The sequence below is a fragment of the Babylonia areolata genome, chromosome 16, assembly GCF_041734735.1.
Source record: "Babylonia areolata isolate BAREFJ2019XMU chromosome 16, ASM4173473v1, whole genome shotgun sequence".
Classification (NCBI taxonomy): Eukaryota; Metazoa; Mollusca; class Gastropoda; order Neogastropoda; family Buccinidae; genus Babylonia; species Babylonia areolata.
The window spans coordinates 11,320,569-11,348,167 of record NC_134891.1 but is presented as its reverse complement, the minus strand read 5'-3'; the positions used below and the strand labels follow the sequence as shown (position 1 = coordinate 11,348,167).

Genomic DNA, 27,599 nt, shown 5'->3' with positions numbered 1-27,599 from the left:
ATGACACAGGAAACGAATGATGAGCGCCCAGATATCAGATATCAGTCGGCTCTACCCAGGTAGGCAGCCTATTGCACAAATGACTCCGAGTTTGTAAAGCGCTTAGAGCTTGGTCTCCGACCGAGGATAGACGCTATATAAGTATCCATATCATCATCATCATCCCCCCCCCCTTCTCTCTATCTAGGTTGATGATAGAGATGGTAGAGTGTGGTTGAAGATGATGTGTGTGTGCTGGTATTGGGAACATGCATCTATAAACAATTAACTCACTTTGTTCTAGAAGAACTTTTTGACAATAATTGTTTTATTTACTGTTCATAGTTGTTTTTTTTTTGTTTTTTTTTCTCGTTCAATACACGACGCTGCAAGTGAGAATTATGTCCCCTTAACATAAGGGCTGTAGATAGGCCAATGTTACTAAATAAGGTCTGAAGCGTCTGGAGCGTCTCTCTCTGTCTATCTATCTATGTATCTATCTATGTACTCACACTTGACAGATGTCCAGATCGTCTCTGTGCGTCGATGCCGAGCAGAAGACGAACAAAACAGATGAGGTACCCCTTGACAAAGGTCTGCAGTCAGACGCCAGAAAAGGCCAAATTAAATGATACACATCATAACCAGCGAAAAAAGGTGTGTGTCTGTCTATCTATCTTTCTATCTATCTATCTATCTATCTGCAAGTGACTGCTGTAGGGCAATTCAAATGTTTATTTTGGTATGTGTATTTCTGTATCTGTTCACCGACTTGCTTGTGTAAACAAGGTGAGTGAGTGTGGAATGACACGGTGGGCGGTTGTCTCTTTGTGTGTGTGTGTGTGTGTGTGTGTGTGTGTGTGTGTCTGTGTGTGTGTGTGTGTGTGTGTGTGTGTGTGTGTGTGTGTGTGTGCGTGCGAGTGTGCGTGTGCGTGTGTGTGTGTGTCCATGGTAAACTTTAACAAATTCATTTTCTCTGAAAATAGCAAATTTGGAATAAACATAGTGGTGGAAAAAAATCATTCCATTAATACTGTCACAACTTGTGACGACAGTTAGGGCGTGTGGCCCGTCTTCGTTTTTCTCCCCCCTCTTCTTTCACTTTCCCTCCTTCTCCCATCCTTCAGTTCGGGTGGAAGTCTTGATTTGCGCACGAACCACGTGCATGCATATTACTCGCTCACCTGAGCGAATATGAAATATTGTTGGGCAGCAACAATATTCGGGGCTTTTGCAGCCCGACTGCCGTAGTGTACGGGTCGTTCCTGTTGTTGGTGGGGTAGCTACCCCGACGTCTAGGCACCATACGAAGTGAGGACCGGCTGTTCTCCATGGGAGCCACTTCGGTGTTTCTTCGTCTGTCTTCGTCGTCGTCGTGTCTTTGTGGTGGTCGTTAGTGTACGCCACCTGTGGCAGCTCTCGCTGTCCTGGATCTTCGCCCCCTCCTGCCCTGTGACTGCTGTCCTGGGTCTTCGCCCCTTTCTGCCCTGTGACTGGTGTCCTGGGTGTTTGTCCCCTCCTGCCTTGTGACTGCTGTCCTGGGTCTTCGCCCCTTTCTGCCCTGTGACTGGTGTCCTGGGTGTTTGTCCCCTCCTGCCCTGTGACTGCTGTCCTGTGTTCCGGGCCTTTTGACTTGCAGCCTGGTCCATTGCTTGGCATTGTATGCCGAGTCCTGGCACCTAGGCCCTTTGACCGGGGGCTTGTGCCTTGGGTCGAACCCGCCGAAGTTTGTCTGGGCCGTGTGTCAGTTTTTTTGTTTTTGTTGTTGTTTTCCTCTTAAGAGGAAAACTTCCTGAACCCGTCAAAGACTAAAGCATCTGTGTACCAGTCCTGGTTTTGGGGGTGATTTGCTTCTCCTTGAGTGTGTGTGTGGAAAATTGCTTTTGATTACATTTGGGAGAATCCGTAGTTTTGTATACGACTTCTGTTCGTGTTTTTTTTTGTTGAAGTTATAGTATATGGTTGTTTTGTTGTTTTTTTGCAAGTATAGGCTGTGTGGGTAAGGTTGCGTGAGTGGGATAGACAGAGCGGAAGAGAATAAATTTTGTGTGGACGAGAAATATCTGTATTCTGTGTTTGTGTTGTCGGGTGAATTGGGTTGGGCGTTAGGTTTTAAAATAGTTCTCGACCTCTTCCCTAGGGGGGTCGTGACAATGGTGGAGATGCGGGGTAACAAGTTCTAGGGAATGTAACACGGGTTGGGGGGTAGGGTGTGATCGTCTTGTTAGTCTACGTTTTATGTTGCAGGCATTTCGTTTTGGTTAGCTTTTGTGGGGGTGATTAAGGTTGTTAGATTGTTAGGTTCTTACTGTTGGGCGGTTGAGTGAAGTGGGGACCTGGAGTTAGTGACTTAGAGACTTAATCTTAATTCAAGTTTTGTGTAGTTGTTGCACATTGTGAATTAAGAAAACATGCCTGTAACACGAAAAACTTCTGCGGCCTCTACTCCTAGTTCGGGGTCACGGGGGCTCAGGGCAGAAGGCAGTACACCTTCTCTGAGTGCTGAAAAAAAGACTGAATTGTCCGGATGGATTCAGGGCCACCTGAAGGAGGCTAATCCTGAAGGTGCTTTCGATGAAGGCTTGAAGAATGAGTCTAATGCCGTACCTTCTCAGGACATGTACTCAAAGTTCAGAGTGTTGGGCACTGACTTAGGTTTGTCTGGAGAGGCGTTGGCCCGGTTTGTGGTTGATGCAGTAGCCAGGGAGGAAGAGCGTCAGGCTAGGGAGGAAGAGAGAAGGTACAGACAATGGAAGGATAGAAAAGAAGAAGAGTATAGGAAGAAAAAAGATGAGGAGGAAAGACGTAGATTTGAGAGGAAAATGGAACTGCGCCAGGAAGAGCTAGAAGCTCACACGGCTCATCAGTTTCCGCTTGTGCCGTATGATGAGAAAGACGATTTCGATAGCTTCCTTAACCACTTTGAGAGAGTGGCGGGATTAAATAAGTGGAAGCGTAGCTCCTGGGCAGCCCGCCTGGTGGCCCTTTTGCAGGGTCGGGCGAGAGACGCCTGCCTACGGTTACAACCAGAACAACTACACGATTATGACATCTTAAAAGCGGCTCTGCTTAACGAATTCCGTCTGGATGCAGATTCCTACCGCAAACGGTTCCGTTCAATGCGGAAATTAGCGGAAGAGACGTTTGATCAGTTTCTGGGCAGGCTGAAGGTTTGTTTCTCCCGGTGGTGTGTGGCCGCTGGACGTGATGAATCTGATGCAGAGGACATTAAAGATCTTGTCCTTCAGGAGCAGTTCTTGACCACACTCAATCCCGATCTCGTCACTGAAGTTCGGCGTGAGGAACCCAATAGAGTTGAGGACGTTGCCCATATCACTACTAAAATTGTCAATGCTCGGAGAGCAGGTCGCATGGCGGAAGCTGAATTTCGAGTTTCCAAAAAAGGTAGTAGGGTTTCCGACAGCAGTTTCAATCTGGGCGCGGAGAAAAAAGGACCTCCACATGGGTCAGGGGATTCAGCTCCAAACAACGTAAAGGGAAGAGACTCTACAAGAATACCTGCCTGCTTCAACTGCGGGAAGCCAGGTCACTTGGCCAAAGAGTGCCGGCAACCCAAGAGAGTCTCACTCATTGCTCATGTCTCATCTGTGCAGGGTGTTGGTGCAATGACCCCGACGCTTTGCACGTCTTGTGCTTCCAAGCAGTACTCGCCTCGCTGCGAGGTTTCTGTCAATGGCCACACAGTGCAAGCTTTACGCGACACGGGGGCCCAGTTGATTGTTGTAGCCAGGCGACTCGTAAGACCTGACTGTTTTACCGGGGCCACAGTTCGCGTGGTGTTGGCAGAGTCAAGGTGCTCCTCAGTTCTGCCCATCGCCAGGGTGGACTTTCAGTCCCCGTTCATACAGGGCGTTTTGGACGTGGCTATCATGGAGTCTCCTGTTGAGGAGGTTCTCATTGGGAATTGTGCTTGGAGAGGGGACGGCTCTTCAATGGTCGTGCCCGTCTATGCTGATCCCAGCCTTGTGGGCGCCGTTCAAACTAGAGCCCAGGCTGCAGCAAATGCCAAACCCTTGCCTCCCCTGCCTGTCAAGGATATTCAGATCCATGTGTCACGGGAAGACTTACAGCACCAGCAAAATGACGATCCTGATTTTCATCAGGCACGTGATAGGGCTGGTTCAGGCCTTTTACAGAAAACCCCTTCAAGCGAGGTCTCTTATTTTAAAAAGCATGGGGTGCTGATGCGGCAGTTTAAAGATCACAGAGGCCAGGCGACCCAGATCTGTGTACCGAAGCCTTTGCGTTCCACAGTGCTACGCCTGGGCCATGAGGCTCCAATGTCTGGTCATTTGGGGTTTAGGCGGACGCAACAGAGAATATTTCCTCATTTCTATTGGCCAGGTATGTGCGGGGACATCAAACGCTTCGTTCTTTCCTGCGACAGGTGCCAAAAAACTGTACCAAAAGGGCGGGTTCCCAGAGTGCCTTTAGTTAAAATGCCTCTGATGACTGAACCCTTCAGCCGAGTGGCAGTGGACATTGTTGGTCCAATAGCTCCTGCTTCCGAGTCTGGTTGCAGATACATTCTGACCATGGTCGATTATGCGACCAGATACCCAGAGGCTGTTCCGCTCAAAGATATTACATCTGAGTCTGTGGCAGAGGCTCTCTTCAACATGTGGACACGCACGGGTATTCCTTCCGAGGTCCTTACTGACCGAGGGACACAGTTCACCAGTCAGGTGATGCAAGAAGTTTATCGCCTTCTGTCTGTCCGAGGCCTGACCACCACTCCTTACCATGCCCAGTGTAATGGCCTTGTCGAGCGCTTCAACGCGACATTGAAAACCATGTTGCGCAGGCTGTCACACGAAAGGCCTCGAGCCTGGGATAGATGGATCCCGGCTTTACTATTCGCATACAGGGAAGTCCCACAGGAGAGCACGGGCTACTCTCCCTTTGAGCTGCTCTATGGCAGGACTGTTCGCGGTCCCATGCAAATCCTCAGGGAACACTGGCTTCATCCCGAGAGGTCGGAGGTTCAGACAGCAGCTGAATACGTGGTCGATCTGCGTAACAAGATAGCTGAGTCATGCACTCTGGCACAGCAGAATCTCGAAAAGGCTGCCAGAAGATACGAGAGGCACTTTTATGCCAAGGCCAAGCGACGAGAGTTCGCTGAGGGTAGCAGGGTTCTGCTCCTCCGTCCTTCCAAACACAACAAACTAGAGTTGGAATGGCAAGGTCCATACACTGTCCTGCGACGTGTAGGACTGGCTGACTACTGTGTTCAGGTTGGTACCAAAGAAAAACTGTATCATGCCAACCTGCTAAAACAGTATGTTGAACGCATTCCCCAGATGTCTCTAGCTATAGCAGTGGTCGATGACGGTGAGATCTGGGAGGAGACTCGTACTGTGGAGCGAGATATCCCTCTTATACCCCTCGAGGCGTCCGAGGGGCCTGAAGATGTTGTGGTTGACCCAACCAACCCTTCACTGAAAGAGGCCGTCCTCAAGCTTGTGAGAGAGTTTGGAGACGTACTCACCGATCTGCCAGGTCGTACAAACTTGGAGACTTGTTCACTCCAACTGAATTCTGACACACCCCTCAGAACCAAACAGTACCCACTGCCATACTCTCAGCGTGAGGTGATCCAAGAGGAAGTCGATCAGATGTTGAAGATGGGAGTGATCGAACCTTCCTCATCTCCTTACTCTTCCCCAATTGTACTCGTAAAGAAAAGGGATGGCAAAGTGAGGTTTTGTGTTGACTTCCGTCGTGTCAACAAGGTGACCACGTTTGACGCAGAACCCATGCCAGACGTGGAGGCATTGTTCGCCAAGTTAGCCGGGAAAAGGGTATTTTCCAAATTGGACTTATCCAAAGGCTATTGGCAAATCCCAATGGAGGAAGCCGACCGTCCGAAGACCGCATTCTCAACCCCACAAGGTCACTTCCAGTGGCGTGTGATGCCATTTGGGCTGAAAACAGCGGGTGCAGTGTTTTCCCGCATGATGAGGAAGTTGATTCTACCTCTGGGCCTGCCAGAGGTGGACAACTTCATGGATGACATGATCGTCGCCTCTGTCGACGAGGCCAGTCACTTGCCACTCCTGCGTGCAGTGTTTCACCGCCTGCGTGAGTGCAGCCTCACTGCTCGGCCAGCCAAGTGCTATCTCGGACACAAGGAACTGGACTATCTTGGTCACCACGTTGGCGACAGCAAGATATGGCCGGACGATGAAAAAATGGAGAAAATTCATAACGCTCCACGTCCACAAACTAAGCGTCAGCTCAGAGGCTTCCTTGGCCTGGTGGGCTACTATAGACGATTTGTCCCACAATTCGCAGAGATTGCCCTGCCGTTAACGGACAGAACGAAGGACAAGGAGCCTGCCCACGTGAAGTGGGATGAGAGCTGTGAGAGGGCTTTTCTGCAGCTAAAACAAGTTCTCTGTAGTCGGCCCGTCTGTCTCCTACCAGACCTGTCCAAGCCCTTTGTGCTGAGAACAGATGCCTCAGCAGTGGGACTGGGGGCCCTACTGCTCCAAGATCATGGGATGGGCCCACAGCCAGTGGCGTGTGCCAGCAAAAAGCTTAATGCTGCCGAGAGGAATTATCCCACGATCGAGAGAGAATGCTTGGCGCTCGTGTGGGGCATACAAAAGTTCGAGCCATACCTGTACGGCAAACCATTTGTCGTCCAGACCGATCATGCCCCTCTGCAATACCTGGATAGAGCAAAAACGGTCAGCGGCAGACTGACACGGTGGGCGCTGCAGCTCCAGCCTTTCTCCTTCACAGTGCAAGTTATCCCTGGAAGAGAAAATGTTGGAGCCGACTATCTCAGTCGTCTGCCGGAGCAAGAATCGGGATTTCCCGAAAAGTGATTTCGGCAGTGTTCGTCAAGGAAGAGTATGCGCAGTCCCATTTGACTTCGGCACGTACCTGTATATTCTACTCTTAAAGTTAAGACAGCTTTTGTATAAATTTCTCTTCTCTTGTTCCGGTCTGGACAAACAGTTTTTGTTTTGGTAACTGTCCTTGACCACTAATAGACGTCCGGGAATGCGGAAGGGCAGGGCGAGAGTTGTCACGTGTGTCTGTCTGTCCGTCAGTCGTTGTGACGGTGTGTTTAAGTTCCAAACGTGAAGTTTGAACTTGAATGGGGGGTATTGTCACAACTTGTGACGACAGTTAGGGCGTGTGGCCCGTCTTCGTTTTTCTCCCCCCTCTTCTTTCACTTTCCCTCCTTCTCCCATCCTTCAGTTCGGGTGGAAGTCTTGATTTGCGCACGAACCACGTGCATGCATATTACTCGCTCACCTGAGCGAATATGAAATATTGTTGGGCAGCAACAATATTCGGGGCTTTTGCAGCCCGACTGCCGTAGTGTACGGGTCGTTCCTGTTGTTGGTGGGGTAGCTACCTCGACGTCTAGGCACCATACGAAGTGAGGACCGGCTGTTCTCCATGGGAGCCACTTCGGTGTTTCTTCGTCTGTCTTCGTCGTCGTCGTGTCTTTGTGGTGGTCGTTAGTGTACGCCACCTGTGGCAGCTCTCGCTGTCCTGGATCTTCGCCCCCTCCTGCCCTGTGACTGCTGTCCTGGGTCTTCGCCCCTTTCTGCCCTGTGACTGGTGTCCTGGGTGTTTGTCCCCTCCTGCCTTGTGACTGCTGTCCTGGGTCTTCGCCCCTTTCTGCCCTGTGACTGGTGTCCTGGGTGTTTGTCCCCTCCTGCCCTGTGACTGCTGTCCTGTGTTCCGGGCCTTTTGACTTGCAGCCTGGTCCATTGCTTGGCATTGTATGCCGAGTCCTGGCACCTAGGCCCTTTGACCGGGGGCTTGTGCCTTGGGTCGAACCCGCCGAAGTTTGTCTGGGCCGTGTGTCAGTTTTTTTGTTTTTGTTGTTGTTTTCCTCTTAAGAGGAAAACTTCCTGAACCCGTCAAAGACTAAAGCATCTGTGTACCAGTCCTGGTTTTTGGGGGTGATTTGCTTCTCCTTGAGTGTGTGTGTGGAAAATTGCTTTTGATTACATTTGGGAGAATCCGTAGTTTTGTATACGACTTCTGTTCGTGTTTTTTTTTGTTGAAGTTATAGTATATGGTTGTTTTGTTGTTTTTTTGCAAGTATAGGCTGTGTGGGTAAGGTTGCGTGAGTGGGATAGACAGAGCGGAAGAGAATAAATTTTGTGTGGACGAGAAATATCTGTATTCTGTGTTTGTGTTGTCGGGTGAATTGGGTTGGGCGTTAGGTTTTAAAATAGTTCTCGACCTCTTCCCTAGGGGGGTCGTGACAAATACCAATGATAAGTTGTAAGTCTTCCAGATTAAGCCGTATTTTCGGATCACGAGCGGTTTATTTCGTTGAGGCCCCGAATCCTGAAAACATAGTGGGCTCCAACAGGATACAACACAATGACCTACCTGGTACAACACACTGACCACCTGGTACAACACAATGACCCACCTGGTACAACACACTGACTACCACCTGGTACAACACAGTGACCACCTGGTACAACACACTGACCACCTGGTACAACATACTACCACCTGGTACAACACAGTGACCACGTGGTACAACACACTGATCCACCTGGTACAACATACTACCACCTGGTACAACACAGTGACCACGTGGTACAACACACTGATCCACCTGGTAAAACACATTACCACGTGGTACAACACACTGACCACGTGGTACAACACACTGATCCACCTGGTACAACACACTGATCCACCTGGTTCAACACACTACCCCACCTGGTACAACACACTGATCCACCTGGCACAACACACTGACCACGTGGTACAACACACTGATCCACCTGGTACAACACACCACGCCGCCTGGTACAACACACTGATCCACCTGGTACAACACACTGATCCACCTGGTTCAACACACCACGCCACCTGGTACAGCATACTGATTCACCTGGTACAACACACTACCTGGTACAACACACTGATCCACCTGGTACAACACACTGATCCACCTGGTACAACACACTGATCCACCTGGTACAACACACTGATCCACCTGGTACAACACACCACCTGGTACAACACACTGATCCACCTGGTTCAACACACTACCACTACCTGGTACAACACACTGATCCACCTGGTACAACACACTGATCCACCTGGTACAACAACACACTGATCCACCTGGTACAACACACTGATCCACCTGGTACAACACACTGATCCACCTGGTACAACAACACACTGATCCACCTGGTACAACACACTGATCCACCTGGTACAACACACTGATCCACCTGGTACAACACACTGATCCACCTGGTACAACACACTGATCCACCTGGTACAACACACTACCACCTGGTACAACACACTGATCCACCTGGTACAACACACTACCACCTGGTACAACACACCACGCCACCTGGTACAACACACTGATCCACCTGGTACAACACACTGATCCACCTGGTTCAACACACCACGCCACCTGGTACAACACACTGATTCACCTGGTACAACACACTACCTGGTACAACACACTGATCCACCTGGTACAACACACTGATCCACCTGGTTCAACACACTGATCCACCTGGTACAACACACTGATCCACCTGGTACAACACACTGATCCACCTGGTTCAACACACCACGCCACCTGGTACAGCATACTGATTCACCTGGTACAACACACTACCTGGTACAACACACTGATCCACCTGGTACAACACACTGATCCACCTGGTTCAACACACTGATCCACCTGGTACAACACACTGATCCACCTGGTACAACACACCACCTGGTACAACACACTGATCCACCTGGTTCAACACACTACCACTACCTGGTACAACACACTGATCCACCTGGTACAACACACTGATCCACCTGGTACAACAACACACTGATCCACCTGGTACAACACACTGATCCACCTGGTACAACACACTGATCCACCTGGTACAACAACACACTGATCCACCTGGTACAACACACTGATCCACCTGGTTCAACACACTACCCCACCTGGTACAACACACTGATCCACCTGGTACAACACACTACCACCTGGTTCAACACACTACCACCTGGTACAACACACTGATCCACCTGGTACAACACACTACCCCACCTGGTAAAACACTCACCCACCTGGTAAAACAAGGTAACATATTTGGGAAACACAATAACCACACCTGGGAAACACAATAACCACACCTGCAGAAAACACAATAACCACACCTGGGAAACACAATAACCACACCTGGGAAACACAATAATCACACCTGCAGAAAACACAATAATCACACCTGTGGAAAACACAATAACCACACCTGGAAAATGCAATAACCACACCTGGGAAACGCAATAACCACACCTGCGGAAAACACAACAACCACACCTGGGAAACACAATAACCACACCTGGGAAACACAATAACCACACCTGGGAAACACAATAACCTCATCTCGGAAACAAAATAACCACACCTGGGAAACAAAATAACCACACCTCGGAAACAAAATAACCACACCTGGGAAACACAATAACCACACCTGGGAAACACAATAACCACACCTGGGAAACACAATAACCACACCTGCGGAGAACACAATAACCACACCTGGGAAACACAATAACCTCACCTGGGAAACACAATAACCACACCTGAGAAACACAATAACCTCACCTGGGAAACACAATAACCACACCTGGGAAACACAATAACCACACCTGGGAAACACAATAACCACACCTGGGAAACACAATAACCTCACCTGGGAAACACAATAACCTCACCTGGGAAACACAATAACCACACCTGGGAAACACAATAACCTCACCTGGGAAACACAATAACCACACCTGCGGAAAACACAATAACCACACCTGGGAAACACAATAACCTCACCTGGGAAACACAATAACCTCACCTGGGAAACACAATAACCACACCTGCGGAAAACACAATAACCTCACCTGGGAAACACAATAACCACACCTGGGAAACACAATAACAACACCTGCAGAAAACACAATAACCACACCTGGGAAACACAATAACCACACCTGGGAAACACAATAACCACACCTGGGAAACACAATAACCACACCTGGGAAACACAATAACCACACCTGCAGAAAACACAATAACCTCACCTGGGAAACACAATAACCACACCTGGGAAACACAATAACCACACCTGGGAAACACAATAACCACACCTGGGAAACACAATAACCACACCTGCGGAAAACGCAATAACAACACCTGAGAAACACAATAACCACACCTGGAAAACGCAGTAACCACACCTGGGAAACACAATAACCACACCTGAGGAAAACGCATTTAGCACACCTGGCAAACGCAATAACCACACCTGGGGAACGCAGTAACCCACCTGGTACAAGAGTCGATCCAGCATGGCAGAACTGAAGACCTGTCCTGCGGCAAACGGCAGTCGGAACATGTAGGGAAGGTTGGAGGTCGTCTTCTCCTTCAGACGCTGGAAGACAGAGCGCAGACAACACCGTGGTGTGTGTGTGGGAGGGTGGGGGAGAGGAGGGGATGGGGGGTGGCGAGGGGGGGAGGGGAGGGGAGAGGGGGGAGGGAGGGTTAGGGAGGAGGGGGGAGTAGGGGGGGGGAGGCTCCTCTGTGTGTGTGTGTGTGTGTGTGTGTATGTGTGTGTGTGTGTGTTGTGATGTGTTGCGTTGTATTGTATTGTGCGTATTGTATTGTATTGCATTGTATTGTATTGTAGTGTGTGTGTGTGTGTGTTGTGATGTGCTGCATTGTTTTGTATTGTAGAGAGAGAGAGAGAGAGAGAGAGAGAGAGAGAGAGAGAGAGAGAGAGAGAGAGAGAGAAAGTGTGTGTGTGTGTGTGTGTGTGTGCGTGTGTGTTGTGATGTGCTGCGTTGTATTGTATTGTATTGCACTGTATTGTGCGTACTGTATTGTATTGTGCGTATTGCATTGAATTGTATTGTATTGTACTGTATTGTATTGTATTGAAAAGAAGCAAAAGTAGACAGCAAACCCGGGTGAACTCTGAATAAGCGGCGTTGGGAGCAATGCCACTGGAACGGTGAGGATAGTGGGGCAGCCAAAAAGGAAAAAAAAGAAAGAGAAAAGTAATCATATATACATTAACAGATAAATAAACAAACTGATAAAACAAACAAATAAATGAATTAATAAATAAACAAATAAATAACTAAATGAATAAATGAATAGATAAATATATAAATTCACACACACACACATACACACATACGCACCCACACACCCACATAAAACACACACATACATACATACATTCATACATACATACATACATACATACATACATAAACGAACAAACAAACGAACAAAAATACCGCAATATACAACTTTTCCCTTCGTAAGGTGATAAGAAACTCTAGGGAGAGCTGGATAGTATCAAGTTCTTCTCTGAAGACCTTGTACTGTCCAGCTCTCCCTAGAGTTTTTTTTATAAGAATTTTGTACTGTCCATCTCTCCCTAGAGTTTTTTTTTAATAAGAATTTTGTTCTGTCCAGCTCTCCCTAGAGTTTCTTATAAGAATTTTGTACTGTCCAACTCGCCCCAGAGTTTCTTATAAGAATTTTGTACTGTCCAGCTCTCCCTAGAGTTTCTTATAAGTATTTTGTACTGTCCATCTCTCCCTAGAGTTTCTTATAAGAATTTTGTACTGTCCAGCTCTCCCCAGAGTTTCTTATAAGAATTTTGTACTGTCCATCTCTCCCTAGAGTTTCTTATAAGAATTTTGTACTGTCCAGCTCTCCCTAGAGTTTCTTATCGCTTTACGAAGGGAAAATGGCTCCAACGGAGCCTACTTTTTCCAGCTTGGAGATCTGCTGCGTGTAGGAGTCCTGTGCCTGGAAGTGCATGAACCTCATGTTGGAGTCCTCTTTCATCTCAGTGATGATGTTCAGGCTGGGAAACAGGCTGTCAACACACCGACACTGTGTCAGCATCACACGTACACCAATCATTATTCAATCAACACAAGACAGTTGAGCGTGCGCCCAAACCCTCACGGACTCTCTGTACTGGCAGCAGATGAGCGTCCTAACCATTCTGCCTCCTTAGTCAACAATCTGCCATGCCTCAAAGTCAAAGTGGCTCATTATTAGTAAACATCGACCAATATCTATCATACAGACCGGCACAAAGACATAGACACACGCACACACAAACGAACACACACACACACACACACTCTCTCTCTCTCTCTTTTTTCTCTCTCTCTTTCTCTCTCTCTATTATATACAGACACCCTGAAAGACAGACATCGAGACAGACAGACAGACAGACGCACACACACACACACACACACAGACATACACACACAGACATATGCACACACACACACACACACACACACACACACACACACACACACACACACACACACACTCTCTCTCTCTCTCTCTGTGAAACAAACACAAATACATCCCCCCTAAACCCCCCCGCCCCCACCCCCCGCAATAAAACAACAACAAAACAAACAAAAACAAAACAAATCCCCCAAGACGCACACATACCACCAACCTCTTCTCCCCACCCCACCCCTCACTCGCTCCCCCACCTCCACCCCCCCGCACACCCCCCCACCTCCACCCCATCCCCGGAATGCCCACCACCTTCCCCCCTACCCCTCCCACAAAGACACGCGAGGCCCCGGTAAAAGTAAAACTCTGACCGAGTCAGTTTCTGCACCATGACAGCAGTCTCAGCATCCCCAAGCCGTTCCTCAGTGCTGGCGCCGTGAGTGGCCCCGATGTTGGAGATGACCAGGTGGATTGCTTTGTGGATCCCTGCCTTCAGCAGGTCGTCCAGGCTGCGGGAAATGGGGCGTGCATTTCTGGTTATTGTCTGCATACTTCCTCCATATATACTATCAGCCAGGCTGCCTACATTTGTGTTTGTTGTCTGCATACTTGTTTTACATAATATGCTGTCATCCAGGCTGCCGGAAATGGGGCGTACATTTCTGATCATTATCTCCATACTTCGTTTATATATACTATCAGCTTGGCTGCGGGAAATGGGGCGTACATTTCGGATCATTATCTCCATACTTCGTTTATATATACTATCAGCTAGGCTGCCGGAAATGGGGCGTACATTTCGGATCATTATCTCCATACTTCGTTTGTATATACTATCAGCTAGGCTGCCGGAAATGGGGCGTACATTTCGGATCATTATCTCCATACTTCGTTTGTATATACTATCAGCCAGGCTGCGGGAAATATGTTGTACATTTCTGGTAATTGTCTACATACTTCTTTTATATATGCTGTCAGCCAGGCTGCCAGAAATGCGGTGAACATTACTATTTATTGTCTTCATTGCCCGATCACCTGAGAGTTTGTTTTGTACATTTTGTTAAAATGCTCCAGAATATGAAATTCACTGTTTACTTTTCTGTCCAAACTATTGTGACATCAGGGAAAAGTATTTACCCCGCAAATTTTTGTCCCGACTATCAGCGTTTTATATGACACTTGATGGCCAGTGACAAACACTGTGAAGTGGTTGCATGGTATATTTTTGAGGCTTTTAAAAAAGAGGCATTTGGATTTAGAGAAAGTTAACTTAACAAATTATTACAATTTAAAACATGCTTACACTGAAATACCTCCTTAACCGAATAATTATCAATTGCACTGCTGTGTATGTGTATGTCTGTACTATTGTTTGTATGTGTACTGATGTGTATTCAATGTGTTGCTTACTTAATATTGGTGTTTGTTTTTGCTGCACATTATTTTTACATGTCATCGTCCCTATGGAATGTGCATATGGCCTAGTGCATTAAATAATCTGAGGTCTGAGGTCTGTCAGCCAGGCTGCCGCAAATGAGGCTTACATTTCTCACTATTGTCTGCATACTTCTTTCATATATATTATCAGCCAGGCTGCCGGAAATGGGGCGTACATTTCTGACCATTGTCTGCATGTGTATGATAGTCAGTCGTGTCCGACTATGACCATCAGATTAGCAGAGGAGACAACTGCTGTCCCAACCATCTGGGCCAGAATTTGATTATAGTGGAGAGTGTCTTGCCCAAGTTACATCCCCACTCTCTCGGCCAAGAGGGTTTTAGGACAGCCGGCGTTGGGATGGTTCCGAAAGGCCAACTAGCCCCCAAGGCTGCAGCACTAAGAGCCAGTGCAATCTTGCCTCCTAGTTTGAGAGTCATAGTCTTTCACAAAAGACCAAGCTGTAAATGACTTCCCATTGCAACGGAGAAACCATTGATCATACAGCTCTCACTTTGCCGTTGGCCCAGCTAAAAACTTATGTCAATCTATGATATAAGCTCATACATACTGGCTAAACAACTTTCACTGTCATCCAGGCTGCGGGAAATAGGGAGTACATTTCTGATCATAGTCTGCATACTTCTTTCTTACATACTGTCATCCAGGCTGCCAGAAATTGGGCCTACATGAACGATTATTGTCTGCATACATGTTTCTTATATACTGTCGTCCAGGCTGTGAGAAATGGGATGTACATTTCCGATTATTGTCTGTTTACTTCTTTCATAATACTATTATCTATGCTGTCAGATATGGGGCGTGCATTTCTGATAACTGTCTGCATACTTCTTTTATATATACTGTCATCCAGGCTGCCTACATATCTAATTATTGTCTGCATACTTCTTTTATAAATACATGTCATCCAGGCTGCCAGAAATATGTTCGTACATTTACGACTATTGTCTGTTTACTTTTTTCATATATACTGTCGTCCAGGCTACCTACATTTCTGTCTGGAGGAGGAGGAGGAGGACGAGGAAGAAGAGAATAAGGAGGGAGGAGGAGGAGTAGGAGGAGGCGGAGGAGGAGGGGGAGAAGGAGGAGGAGGAAAATGAGGAGAAGGAGGAGGAAAAGGAGGCGGAGGGGGAGGAGGAGAAGGAGGAGGAGGAGAAGGTGGAGGAGGAGGAGGGGGAGAAGGAGGAGGAGGAGAATGAGGAAAAGGAGGAGGAGGAAAAGGAGGCGGAGGAGGAGGGGGAGGAGGAGGAAGAGGAGAAGGTGGAGGAGGAGGAGGGGGAGAAGGAGGAGGAGGAGAATGAGGAAAAGGAGGAGGAAAAGGAGGCGGAGGAGGAGGAGGAGAAGGAGGAAAAGAAGGAGGAGGAAAAGAAGGAGGAGGAAAAGGAGGCGGAAAAGGATGAGAAGGAGGAGGAGAAGGAGGGAGAAGGAAGAAGAGGAGGAGAATAAGGAGGAGGGAGAAGGAGGAGAAGGGAGAAGGAGGAAGCAGAAGCGAAGGAGTAGGAGAAAGCAGAGGTGGAAGAAGACGCGAAAGAGATGGAGGATGATGAGAAAAAGGAAGAGCAGGAAGAGGGGGATAAGGAAGATTGAAGGAGAGGAGGAGAAGAAGGAGAAAGAGGAGGAAGCGGTGGAGGAGGAGGAGGATAAAGAAAAGAGGAGGAGGAAGCGAGAAAGGCGGAGGAGAAGGAAGAGGAGGAGGAAAGAGGAAGCGGAAGCGAAGGAGGAGGAGGAGGAAGAGGAGAAGGAGGATAAGGAAGAGAAGGAGGAGGAGGAGGAAGAGGAGAAGGAGGATAAGGAAGAGAAGGAGGAGGAGGAGGAAGAGGAGAAGGAGGATAAGGAAGAGAAGGAGGAGGAGGAGGAAGAGGAGAAGGAGGATAAGGAAGAGAAGGAGGAGGAGGAGGAAGAGGAGAAGGAGGGGGAGGAAGCGAGAGGAGGAGGAGGAGGAAGTTTGTTGAATTAATGTCCTGCAACACACACACACACACACATACACGAACACACACACACATACAAACACACACACACATACACACACACACACGCACACACAAACAAACACACACACACACTGACCTCCTCAGAGAGCCTTTCATCCAGAAGACCAGAGGGAAGTGGGCAATGGTTTCCAGAAACAGACTGTCAGGTCTGAAACACACACACACACACACACACACACACACACACATACACGAACACACACACACACACACACACACACACACACACACACACACACACACACACACCTAAAGTAACCGTTCCAGAATGGACAGAAAAACCATCTGCAGAGACCCAGGTTTTGACACACAATCGACAGACCTGGAGGAATCTCGTGAACAGTTCTTCTGTGCAGCGACCTCACTGACTCTTTTCAGGGGTAAAGGGAACATTGATTGATTGAATCTTTAATGGGTAAAGAATTAGGCGCAGTAAAGGCCTTTTTTTATATATATATTAAAAAAATTTTTTTTTTTACATTCTGCCCATTTAACGACACAAAACAAAAATAAAGAACGACACAAAACATAGAAATAAAGAAATGAAATAAAATAATAAGAACGACGAATAAGTATAGTAACTGGAACAGTCTATTAAAAGTAACAAAGCAATGGAAAGAACAATTGGTACATTATCATGTACGTACGTACTTACACACACACACACAAACACACACGCACACTGGCATACACACACACACACACACACACACACACACACACCCACACACACTGACATACACACTCACACACACGTACAGGCACATTCACACAGACAGACACACACACACACTCTCTCTCTCATTAAAGGCACATTACCCCCTGTCACATGTACTTTAAACTAATGACAAAGTGCCAAAGTGTCGCAAATCTGTCATTTATGTTGTTTAAATTCTTTTTTTTTCCCTTTCTGTTCCATTTTTATCTGTTATGCACCATTTTGTTCTGATTCGTTCCTACTATGTCACCAGAGCTTTTCAGCTAATGACATTAAACATTTCAGTGTTTCAGTGTTCAGTGTTCACACACACACACACACACACACACACACTCACTCACTCTCTCTCTCTCTCTCTCACTGACTGGTTATTGACGAGGAGGATGACAGGGTAGAGGGAGCCCAGTGACAGGTAGCTGGAGCGAAGGGGGATGATGAAGTTGTACACAGCGGGGCAGCACTCGTCCACAGACACGATGATCAGCTGGTTGCTCCAGCGAGGGTCTCCAGCGTTATTGAACGTGCAGTGCTCACAGCCCTGCCGCCACAGACAGGAGCATAATCATGATGATGATGATGATGACAGCACAGCACAGCACAGCACAGCACAGCACAGCACGACACGACACGACACGACACGACACAACCCAACACGACAAGATACGACAAGACGCGACACGAAACGATACGGTACAGCACAGCACAACATGACACAACACAGCACAGCACAGCACAGCACAGCACAATACGACACGAAATGACACAGCACAGCACAGCACGACACGACTCAACATAGCACAGCACAGCACAGCACAGCACAGCACAATATGACACGACACGAAACAGCACAGCACAACACGACACGACAACACAGCACAGCACAATACGACACAACACAGCACAGCACAATACGACACGACACGAAACGACACAGCACAGCATGACACGACACAGCATAGCACAGCACAACACGACATGACACGACACGACACAGCACAGCACAATACGACACAACACAACACAGCACAGCACAGCACGACACGACACGACACAACACAGCACAGCACAGCACAACACGACACGACACAACACAGCACAGCACAGCACGACACGACACGAAACGACACAGCACAGCACGACACGACACAGCACAGCACGACACAACACAACACAGCACAGCACGACACAGCACAGCGCAGCACAGCACGACACAACACAACACAGCACAGCACGACACAACACAGCACAGCACAGCACGACACGGCACAGCACAGCACAGCACAGCACAGCACAGCACGACACAACACAGCACAGCACAGCACAGCACGACACAACACAACACAGCACAGCACGACACAACACAGCATAGCACGACACGACACAACACGACATGACATGACACAGCACAACACAGCACAGCACGACACAACACAGCACAGCACAACACGACATGACACAGCACGACACGGCACAGCACGACACAACACAGCACAGCACGACACAGCACAGCACAGCACGACACGGCACAGCAAGACACGACACTTACAGCTCCCCATAGTGTGCAGCAGACAGGCCGGGGGTCACAGTACAGGTGAAAGACACGACACAGCACAACACAGCACGACACAACACAGCACAGCACGACACGACACAGCACAGTACTACAGCACAGCACAGCTCAACACAGCACAGCACAGCACGACACGACACAGCACAACACAACACAGCACAGCACGACACAACACAGCACAGCACGACACGACACAGCACAGTACTACAGCACAACACAGCACAGCACAGCACAGCACGACACAGCACAACACAGCACAGCACAGCACAGCACAGCACGACACCACACATCAGCACAGCACAGCACGACACGGCACGACACGACACTCACATCTCCCCACAACGTGCAGCAGACAGGCCGGGGCTCACAGTGCAGGTGACAGATGATTCGCTTTGTCACCACAGGCATGGAGTTGGGCAGAGGGCCCGCCATGATGCTGCACACACACACACACACACACACACACACACACACACACAGAGCACGCGCGTGCACACACACACACACACACACACACACACACACACACACACAGAGCACGCGCGTGCACACACACACACACACACACACACAGAGCACGCGCGCGCACACATACACAGCGCGCGCGCACACACACACATACATACTTACACGCACTTACATACACACACAGCACGCGCGTGCACACACACACACACACACACACACACACACACACACACACACAGAGCCGAAATGTTTCCACGTGCAATGTGACCTCAACACACGCCTTTCTTATCAGGGCATTAGGTAAGCAAAGGATTATGCTACTTCTTTCTTCTAGGCAATGCAATACAATGCAACGCAACGTAATGCAATGAAATACAATACGATGCAATGCAATGCAATGCTATTCTTTACTGCACAACAGTAAAATATCACACAACACTTCATAACACAGTGGGCCTATCCCACCACTCTGCACCACACCACACCACATCACACCACACCACACCACATCACACCACACCACACCACACCACACCACACCACACTTCACTGCAATGCAATACACCACACCACACTACACCACACCACACTACACTACAATGCAATACACCACACCACACACTACACCACACTACATCACACTACACTACACTACAATGCAATGCACCACACCACACCACACAACACTACACTACAATGCAATACACCACACCACACACTAGACTACACTGCAAAAACACTACACTACACTACAATGCAATGCAATGCAATGCAATACAATGCAATACACTCATACAACACAACACAACACAACACACTGCCCCCACCTGTCTTGTCCCACATCCCCAAGCAGTTGCATAAGTCGGCTTGAGGGCAATGACCCATACACGCTCGCCACACCTCTCTTGCGGGCCTCCTCAGATCCCATCGGGTCCTCCGTGCTGCACGTGCCATCCGGCGTCATGCTCAGCATCGGCTGAGCTGAAAATCAGTACTGGCACAATACAGAACACAGTTTGTTTTTGTTCGTTTGCTTGTTGTTGTTGATTTACGTAATAAACCATAGATTGCATTGTATTACTCTTTTTCGTCACAACAAATTTCTCTGTGTGAAATTCGTGCTGCTCTCCCCAGGGAGAGCGCGTCGCTACACTGAGAGTGCCACCCACTTTTTTTCTTATTTTTTCCCTGCCTGCAGTTTTTTTTTGTTTTGTTTTTCCTATCCGAAGTGGATTTTTCTACATAATTTTGCCCAGGACAATATTTTTGTTGCCGTGAGGAAACTCACTTATTTCAGTTTATGCTCAATGTTGTCTCATCTTCCTCCACAACAAAACGAAGCCGTTTCTTCCAAGCAGAAATGCTTTTACGTATTTCTTCCACCGGTATCTCCTCCCATGACATAATTATCCTGTCCTTTAACGCCTGCTCGGTCAGTTTGTCCCCCACTCCCCGGTAAACTTTCTCCTTCAGAGAGTCCCATATGGCATAATCCATTGGGTTACAGTCAGGACTTTGTGGAGGCCATTCATCCTTCTTGATGAATTCTGGTGTAGCCTCCTCCAGATGGGCCTGGGTTACCCTACTTGTGTGTGAAGGAGCCCCATTTTGCTGAAACACGTAATTGTTTCTGGGATAAAGACGCCTACAATCCGGGAGAAGATTGTCATCCAAAAACTGAATGTAGCTTTCACTATTAACCTTGGCTCTATCAGTGTCATAAAATGAATGTTGTTTTTCCTTTCCAGGATACTCCAGCTGAAACCATTATCTTTTTTGAAAATCTAGAAGTCTCATGATAGAGGTGAGATGGCTGAATTTCTCGTTTCCGTTTCCCATAAACGTGATCGTTTTGGCGATTTTTAGCTATCTCTAACGTAAAGTCTTTCTCGTCTGTGAAAATGATCCTTTTCACATCAGTGGCTGAGTAGTGGTCATTCAAGTTGGCAGTGAGTTTTTCTTTTCCCTCTAACATTTTGGTCCCTCCTTGATACCCGTATCCGCTTGAAGGGCTTCAGCTCCAGTTCTTTCGCTGTTTTTTGCTCACTTGTAAATCGCTTGCAACTTCTCTAAAAGATTTGTGGGTCCCTGAGTTCTCCTCCTGGGATTGAATCAGTTCCTCAACATGGTCCTTGTTCTCCTCCGAACAAGCAGTCTTGGGTCTCCCACTGCCAATTTTACGTGCTACTAACCCTGTAGTGCGTAATTTAGCGATAGGTCTATTTACAGTGACATGACTCCACCCCTTGCCTGGAAATTCCTTTACGATCCTTCTTCCACCCCAGCCTTCCTCCTTGAAACAGTTTTCAATGCTAACCTTATTGCTTTCACTCAAAGGCATGGTTGATCCTTCCAAACTGAAACTTTGGACAGAACTGATTTTGGATACAGACAGTAAAAAAAAGAAGAAAAAAAAAGATTTGACACCCAGACAGGCTATTTTTAAACTGACACTGATTGACAGATGCCAACACCTGGCAACTGGCATGAACATGATGAAGGTCACACTGCACAGCTCTGATACTGGATTTTTTTTTTTACATGCTGTTTTGAATTTGACAATAGTCGCATAATTTGATATTTTAGATACTTTGCAGAGTTCTTGATGATGCCCTAAGGTTATTGTGTGAAAATTTCCAATGAATTTGGTTTCTCTATCACTGAGAAATTACTTGTCAGAAAGCGGTTCATTTTTGGGGGGACACCCGATATATTCCCTGTTTCGCTGAAACTTCTCGTACCCGCTGCCTTGCCGAGGTTTACATGGGGCATTCTTTGTTGGTCACGGAATGGTCAGTCAACGCTTTGGGCTGTGAAGTGCGCTGATTGGCTGAACAGACGACGGGCCTGCTGCGAAAACTGGCCGAGAGCAAAACTGATATGCCTAGTTTGCATCAGTTTGACATGAAAGTTTAAGTAACCAAACAGGGAGATTTTTTTGTGTCCGGCTCTGAGCACTGGTATACGTATGCAAGCATATAATTTATCCCTCATACTTGTATGGTGCGCACTAAGAAGAAGGAGAAGAAAAGAAGAAGAGGAGGAACTTGGAGGAGGGGAAGAAGAAGAAGAAGAAGAAGCAGGAGAAGGAGAAGGAGGAGGAGGAGAGGAAGAAAGAGGAGGAGGAGGAGGAGGGGAAGAAGTGAAGAAGAAGAAGGAGGAGGAGGAGAAGTAGGAGGAGGAGGAGGAGAAGTAGGAGGAGGAGGAGGAGGAGGAGGAAGAAGAAGAAGAAGAAGTAGAACAACAACAACAAGAACAACAAAAACAACAAGAACAACATGTGAATCAACAACAACAACAACAACAACAAGCGAATCATAGCGTTGCTCGGGATCGCTCGTGCAACCCGGGATCCCGCTGCATGTCAGGGCAGGGCCTCACTGACCTTCAGGGTCCTCCTCGTGCAGATTGGTCACCTCCGAGTACTCCTCCTTGGTCTCGCTCATGTAGAAGCAGTAGTCGCTGCCCTTGAGGACGTAGTCCGGGCCGGGGTTCAGCTTGAGGGAGAGCTGGTTGCTGGTGCTGTCCAGGACAGCCAGCAGGCACACGCCCAGTCTGCACCAGCAAGGTCAGTGATGATGATGATGATGATGATGATGATGATGATGATGATGACGATGACGACGACTACAACGACGACGATGATAATGATGATGACGACGACGATGATAACAACTATAACGACAATAACGATGATGATAATGATGATGATGATGATGATGATGACGATCACGACAACAACGATGATGACGATAACGACGACGATGACGACGACAACGACGATGATGACGACGATTACGACTACTACGACGATGATGATAATAACGATGCTGATGACGACTATATATATATATATATATATATATATATATATATATATATATATATATATGAAAAAACACGCACGTAAACGTACGCCCCCCCTGGCTCCCCCTCCTCCCCCCACACACACGCAAGCACACTCACTCACACACACACACACACACACACACACACACTCATCCCCCCCCCCACACACACACACATACATACTCTCTCTCTCTCTCTCTCACACACACACACACGCACGCACTCACGTACGCACGCACGCGCGCACACACACACACACACACACTCACTCTCTCACACACACACACGTCAACCCCTCCACTCAACCCCTACCCCCCCACCCCTCCCCCCCCCCCACACACACGTCCACACCACGAACTGCCAAGTCAGAGGACTCCTCTCTCACTTGTCATGGACCTCAGCAGACGCCTGTGTGAACGTCCTGCCCTCGAAGCGGTTGAAGAAGACACTGCGGCACACCTGGATGTGGTAGATCTCGTTTCCAGAGTGACGGCCGTACACCCGCTGCCACGTCTCCTCTGCCAGGTCGCCCTCTCTGTCCCACACACACCCACAATACCCGATCCACATATTTCCAGACCACCCGACCTTCATTTCCGTATATCGTTGGTATGGTGGATTAAGTGTCCCACACACCTAGAATACCCGACCTACATTTCCAGAACACCCGACCTACTCCACCTACATTTCCAGAACACCCGACCTACATTTCCATACAGTCGTTGGTATGGTGGATTGAGTGTCCCACACACCCAGAATACCCGACCTACATTTCCAGAACACCCGACCTACATTTCCATACAGTCGTTGGTATGGTGGATTGAGTGTCCCACACACTCAGAACACACGACCTATATTTCCATATAATTATCCGTTGGTATGGTGGACGGGTGCAATAGCCGAGTGGTTAAGGCGTTGGACTTTCAATCTGAGGGTCCTGGGTTCGAATCTCGGTAACGGAGCCTGGTGGGAAAAGAGTGGAGATTTTTCCGATCTCCCCGGTCAACACATGTGCAGACCTGCTCGCGAGTATATGCAAGCAGAAGATCAAATACGCACGTTAAAGATCCTGTAATCCATGTCAGTGTTTGGTGGGTTATGAAAACAAAAACATACCCAGCATGCACACCCCCGAAAACGGAGTATGGCTGCCTACATGCCGGGGTAAAAACGGTCACACACGTAAAAGCCCACTCGTGTACATACGAGTGAACGTGGGAGTTGCAGCCCACGAACGCAGAAGAAGCTGGTATGGTGGATGATTGAGTGTTCGATGTAAGAGTGTTCTTAAAACACAAGAATGTGGGGTGATAGGCCAGTGTGTTTGAGTGAACTGTATGAAGAGCGAATGATGCAGAGAGCAAGAGTGACAGCGAGTGATGAAAGTCTTGTCCTTGCGGGATTCGAAGAGGCTCTCTCATCTGGTACGCGGTTCGGATCTATTCGGTGTAAAACGGCACAGAGGGAGTAATGTAAACGGTGGAGAGTTTTCCGATCTATCACGGAGGAAGTACAGCTTCTGGTGTAAAGGGTGGAGAGTTTTCCGACCTCTCACGGAGGGAGTACAGCTTCTGGTGTAAAGGGTGGAGAGTTTTCCGATCTCCCGAGGAAGTACAGCTTCTGGTGTAAAGGGTGGAGAGTTTTCCGACCTCCCGAGGAAGTACAGCTTCTGGTGTAAAGGGTGGAGAGTTTTCCGATCTCCCGAGGAAGTACAGCTTCTGGTGTAAAGGGTGGAGAGTTTTCCGATCTCCCGAGGAAGTACAGCTTCTGGTGTAAAGGGTGGAGAGTTTTCCGACCTCTCACGGAGGGAGTACAGCTTCTGGTGTAAAGGGTGGAGAGTTTTCCGATCTCCCGAGGAAGTACAGCTTCTGGTGTAAAGGGTGGAGAGTTTTCCGATCTCCCGAGGAAGTACAGCTTCTGGTGTAAAGGGTGGAGAGTTTTCCGATCTCCCGAGGAAGTACAGCTTCTGGTGTAAAGGGTGGAGAGTTTTCCGACCTCTCACGGAGGAGTACAGCTTCTGGGGTAAAAGGTGGAGAGTTTTCCGATCTCCCACGGAGGAAGTACTGCTGAACAAGTGTGCATCATGAGGGGTATAAACGCAAAACAGATGATTCATCAGAATAAATACATCTCATACACGAACGCAGGCTGGGTAATATCCTCAAATCCCGACGTGTAAACGCCACTTGGGTTTGAAAAAAAAAAGTGTGTTCTAATAAGAAATTTCCTGTTATAAAAGAAGAAGAAAAAAAGAAAGAAAAAAAAGAGAGACTAAAATGTAATGAGGAATCTACCTTAGTAAGAGTGAAATCTGTCAGCATATTTTCCTGGCTAAGAATGAGATCTATTCAACTCTGGCGAAAAAAAAAAAAAAAAAAAAGAGAGAGAGAAAAAAGTACAAAATAAAACTACAGGCCATGCAAACAAACAAACAAAAGTCAATGTGACTGACAATATTCTTCTCAAAGAATGAAATCTGTCTCACCGACGATATTCTTATTAAAGAATTAAACCTATCCGGCTTACGATATTCTGACTGAAAAATGCTCCAAATGAAAAATAAAATCAGTCTGACTGACGATATTCCAAATGAAGAATGGAACCCATCTGACGGAAAGATTTCCTGATGAAGAATTAAATATGACACATGATGTTCCAAACAAAGAATGAAATAAAGACTGCAGTCTATGTGACTGACGATTTCCTTAATAAAGTCTGAAACACACACACACACACACACACACACACGCGCGCGCGCGCGCGCGCGTACACACACACACACATACGCACATACACACACACACACATACACACACGCACGCACACACATGCACGCACGCACGCACGCACTCACACAGACAGACACACACACACACACACACACACAGAGGTAACGAAGCCTTACGTCCCACGTGAGGTGTACAAGATCAGAGTGACCAGTGTGGAGAGGCCCGGGTACAGACAGTTGTTGGCCAACAGAGCGAACTTGAACTCGTCCTCACACACCACGTGTTCTGGAACCAACGCAAACACCCCCAGTTCAAGTCTCTCAAGGAGGCGTCGCTGAGTTCCGACAAGTCCATATACGCCACACCACATCTGCCAGGCAGCCTTCTGAGTGCAGCATAACCCAACGCGCCTGTGAGGCCTTGTGTACACACATAATTATCAGTTCGTGTAAGCCAATAAGCAGAGCAGATTGTTCAACAGAATTTATGCCAGAGGGCAACACTTTCGTTTGCCACAGGTTCTTTCCACAGTGCGCCAAGCGCGTGCTGAACACGGGACCTGGGTTTATCGTCTCATCCGAGTGACTACACTCTCAGTTTGATTTTCAGGTCGAACTTGAGAGAAACGTAAGAGACCGGGATTCGAACCCAGACCTTCACGGACACTGCATTGGCAGATAAGCGTCATAACCATTCTGCCACCTTCCTGCCCCCCCCCCTGCCTCCCCTCAAAAAAAAAAAAAAAAAAAAAAAAAAAAAAAGCATGGGAACCAGCTCTCAGTTTGACCAGGTCCTAATCTCTCTTTGTCCGCTCACATGAACACTAGTATTTTGTATTTGCATTTGGTATTTTGTGTTTTTTTCTTTTTTGTCACAACAGATTTCTCTGTGTGAAATTCGGGCTTCTCTCTCCAGGGAGAGCGCGTCGCTATACTACAGTGCCACCTTAAAAAAATTTTTTTTCCTGCGTGCAGTTTTATTTGTTTTTCCTATGGAAGTGGATTTTTCTACAGAATTTTGCCAGGGACAACCCTTTTGTTGCCGTGGGTTCTTTTACGTGCGCTAAGCGCATGCTGTACACGGGACGTCGGTTTATCGTCTCATCCGAATGACTAGCGTCCAGACCACCACTCAAGGTCTAATGGAGGGGGAGAAAATATCGGCGGCTGAGCCGTGATTCGAACCAGCGCGCTCAGATTCTCTCGCTTCCTAGGCGGACGCGTTACCTCTAGGCCATCACTCCACTCCAGTGACGGGGGAGAGCCGAAAGAAGAAGACTCTCAACACAGACTGTGAAGTGAAAGGCCTCAAACAGCCTCGCGGCCATCGATGGCAGTGAATTCATGCCCACGGTGTCCAGGGGTCGGCAAAGGAAGAAGGCGGGGCCCAGTCCTCTCCTTCCGCCGCTTTTGACCTTCACCTTGACCGAGGTCAGGTTCCCTGGACGCAGTGAGGAAAGTCAGAGAGTCACGTGCCTTTGCCAGAGGACTCAACATCATTTCAAAACAA

The 27,599-nt window shown here is 48.0% G+C and overlaps 1 protein-coding gene across 3 annotated transcripts in view; it reads right to left on the bottom strand.

The window, feature by feature from the left end:
- Positions 1-27,599, bottom strand: part of LOC143291146 (potassium channel subfamily T member 2-like) — a 105,236-nt gene that overhangs the window by 7,947 nt on the left and 69,690 nt on the right. For all 3 annotated transcript variants that reach the window (XM_076600822.1, XM_076600823.1, XM_076600824.1), the window contains exons 15-25: positions 26,267-26,375; positions 23,747-23,896; positions 22,898-23,067; positions 20,340-20,493; positions 19,375-19,480; positions 17,840-18,012; positions 16,833-16,904; positions 13,675-13,812; positions 12,806-12,917; positions 11,352-11,456; positions 492-575 (exon numbers count right to left, since the gene is read on the bottom strand). In XM_076600822.1, the coding sequence (XP_076456937.1) occupies positions 492-575; positions 11,352-11,456; positions 12,806-12,917; positions 13,675-13,812; positions 16,833-16,904; positions 17,840-18,012; positions 19,375-19,480; positions 20,340-20,493; positions 22,898-23,067; positions 23,747-23,896; positions 26,267-26,375 (1,373 nt within the window). The remainder of the gene's footprint in view (positions 1-491; positions 576-11,351; positions 11,457-12,805; positions 12,918-13,674; positions 13,813-16,832; positions 16,905-17,839; positions 18,013-19,374; positions 19,481-20,339; positions 20,494-22,897; positions 23,068-23,746; positions 23,897-26,266; positions 26,376-27,599) is intronic.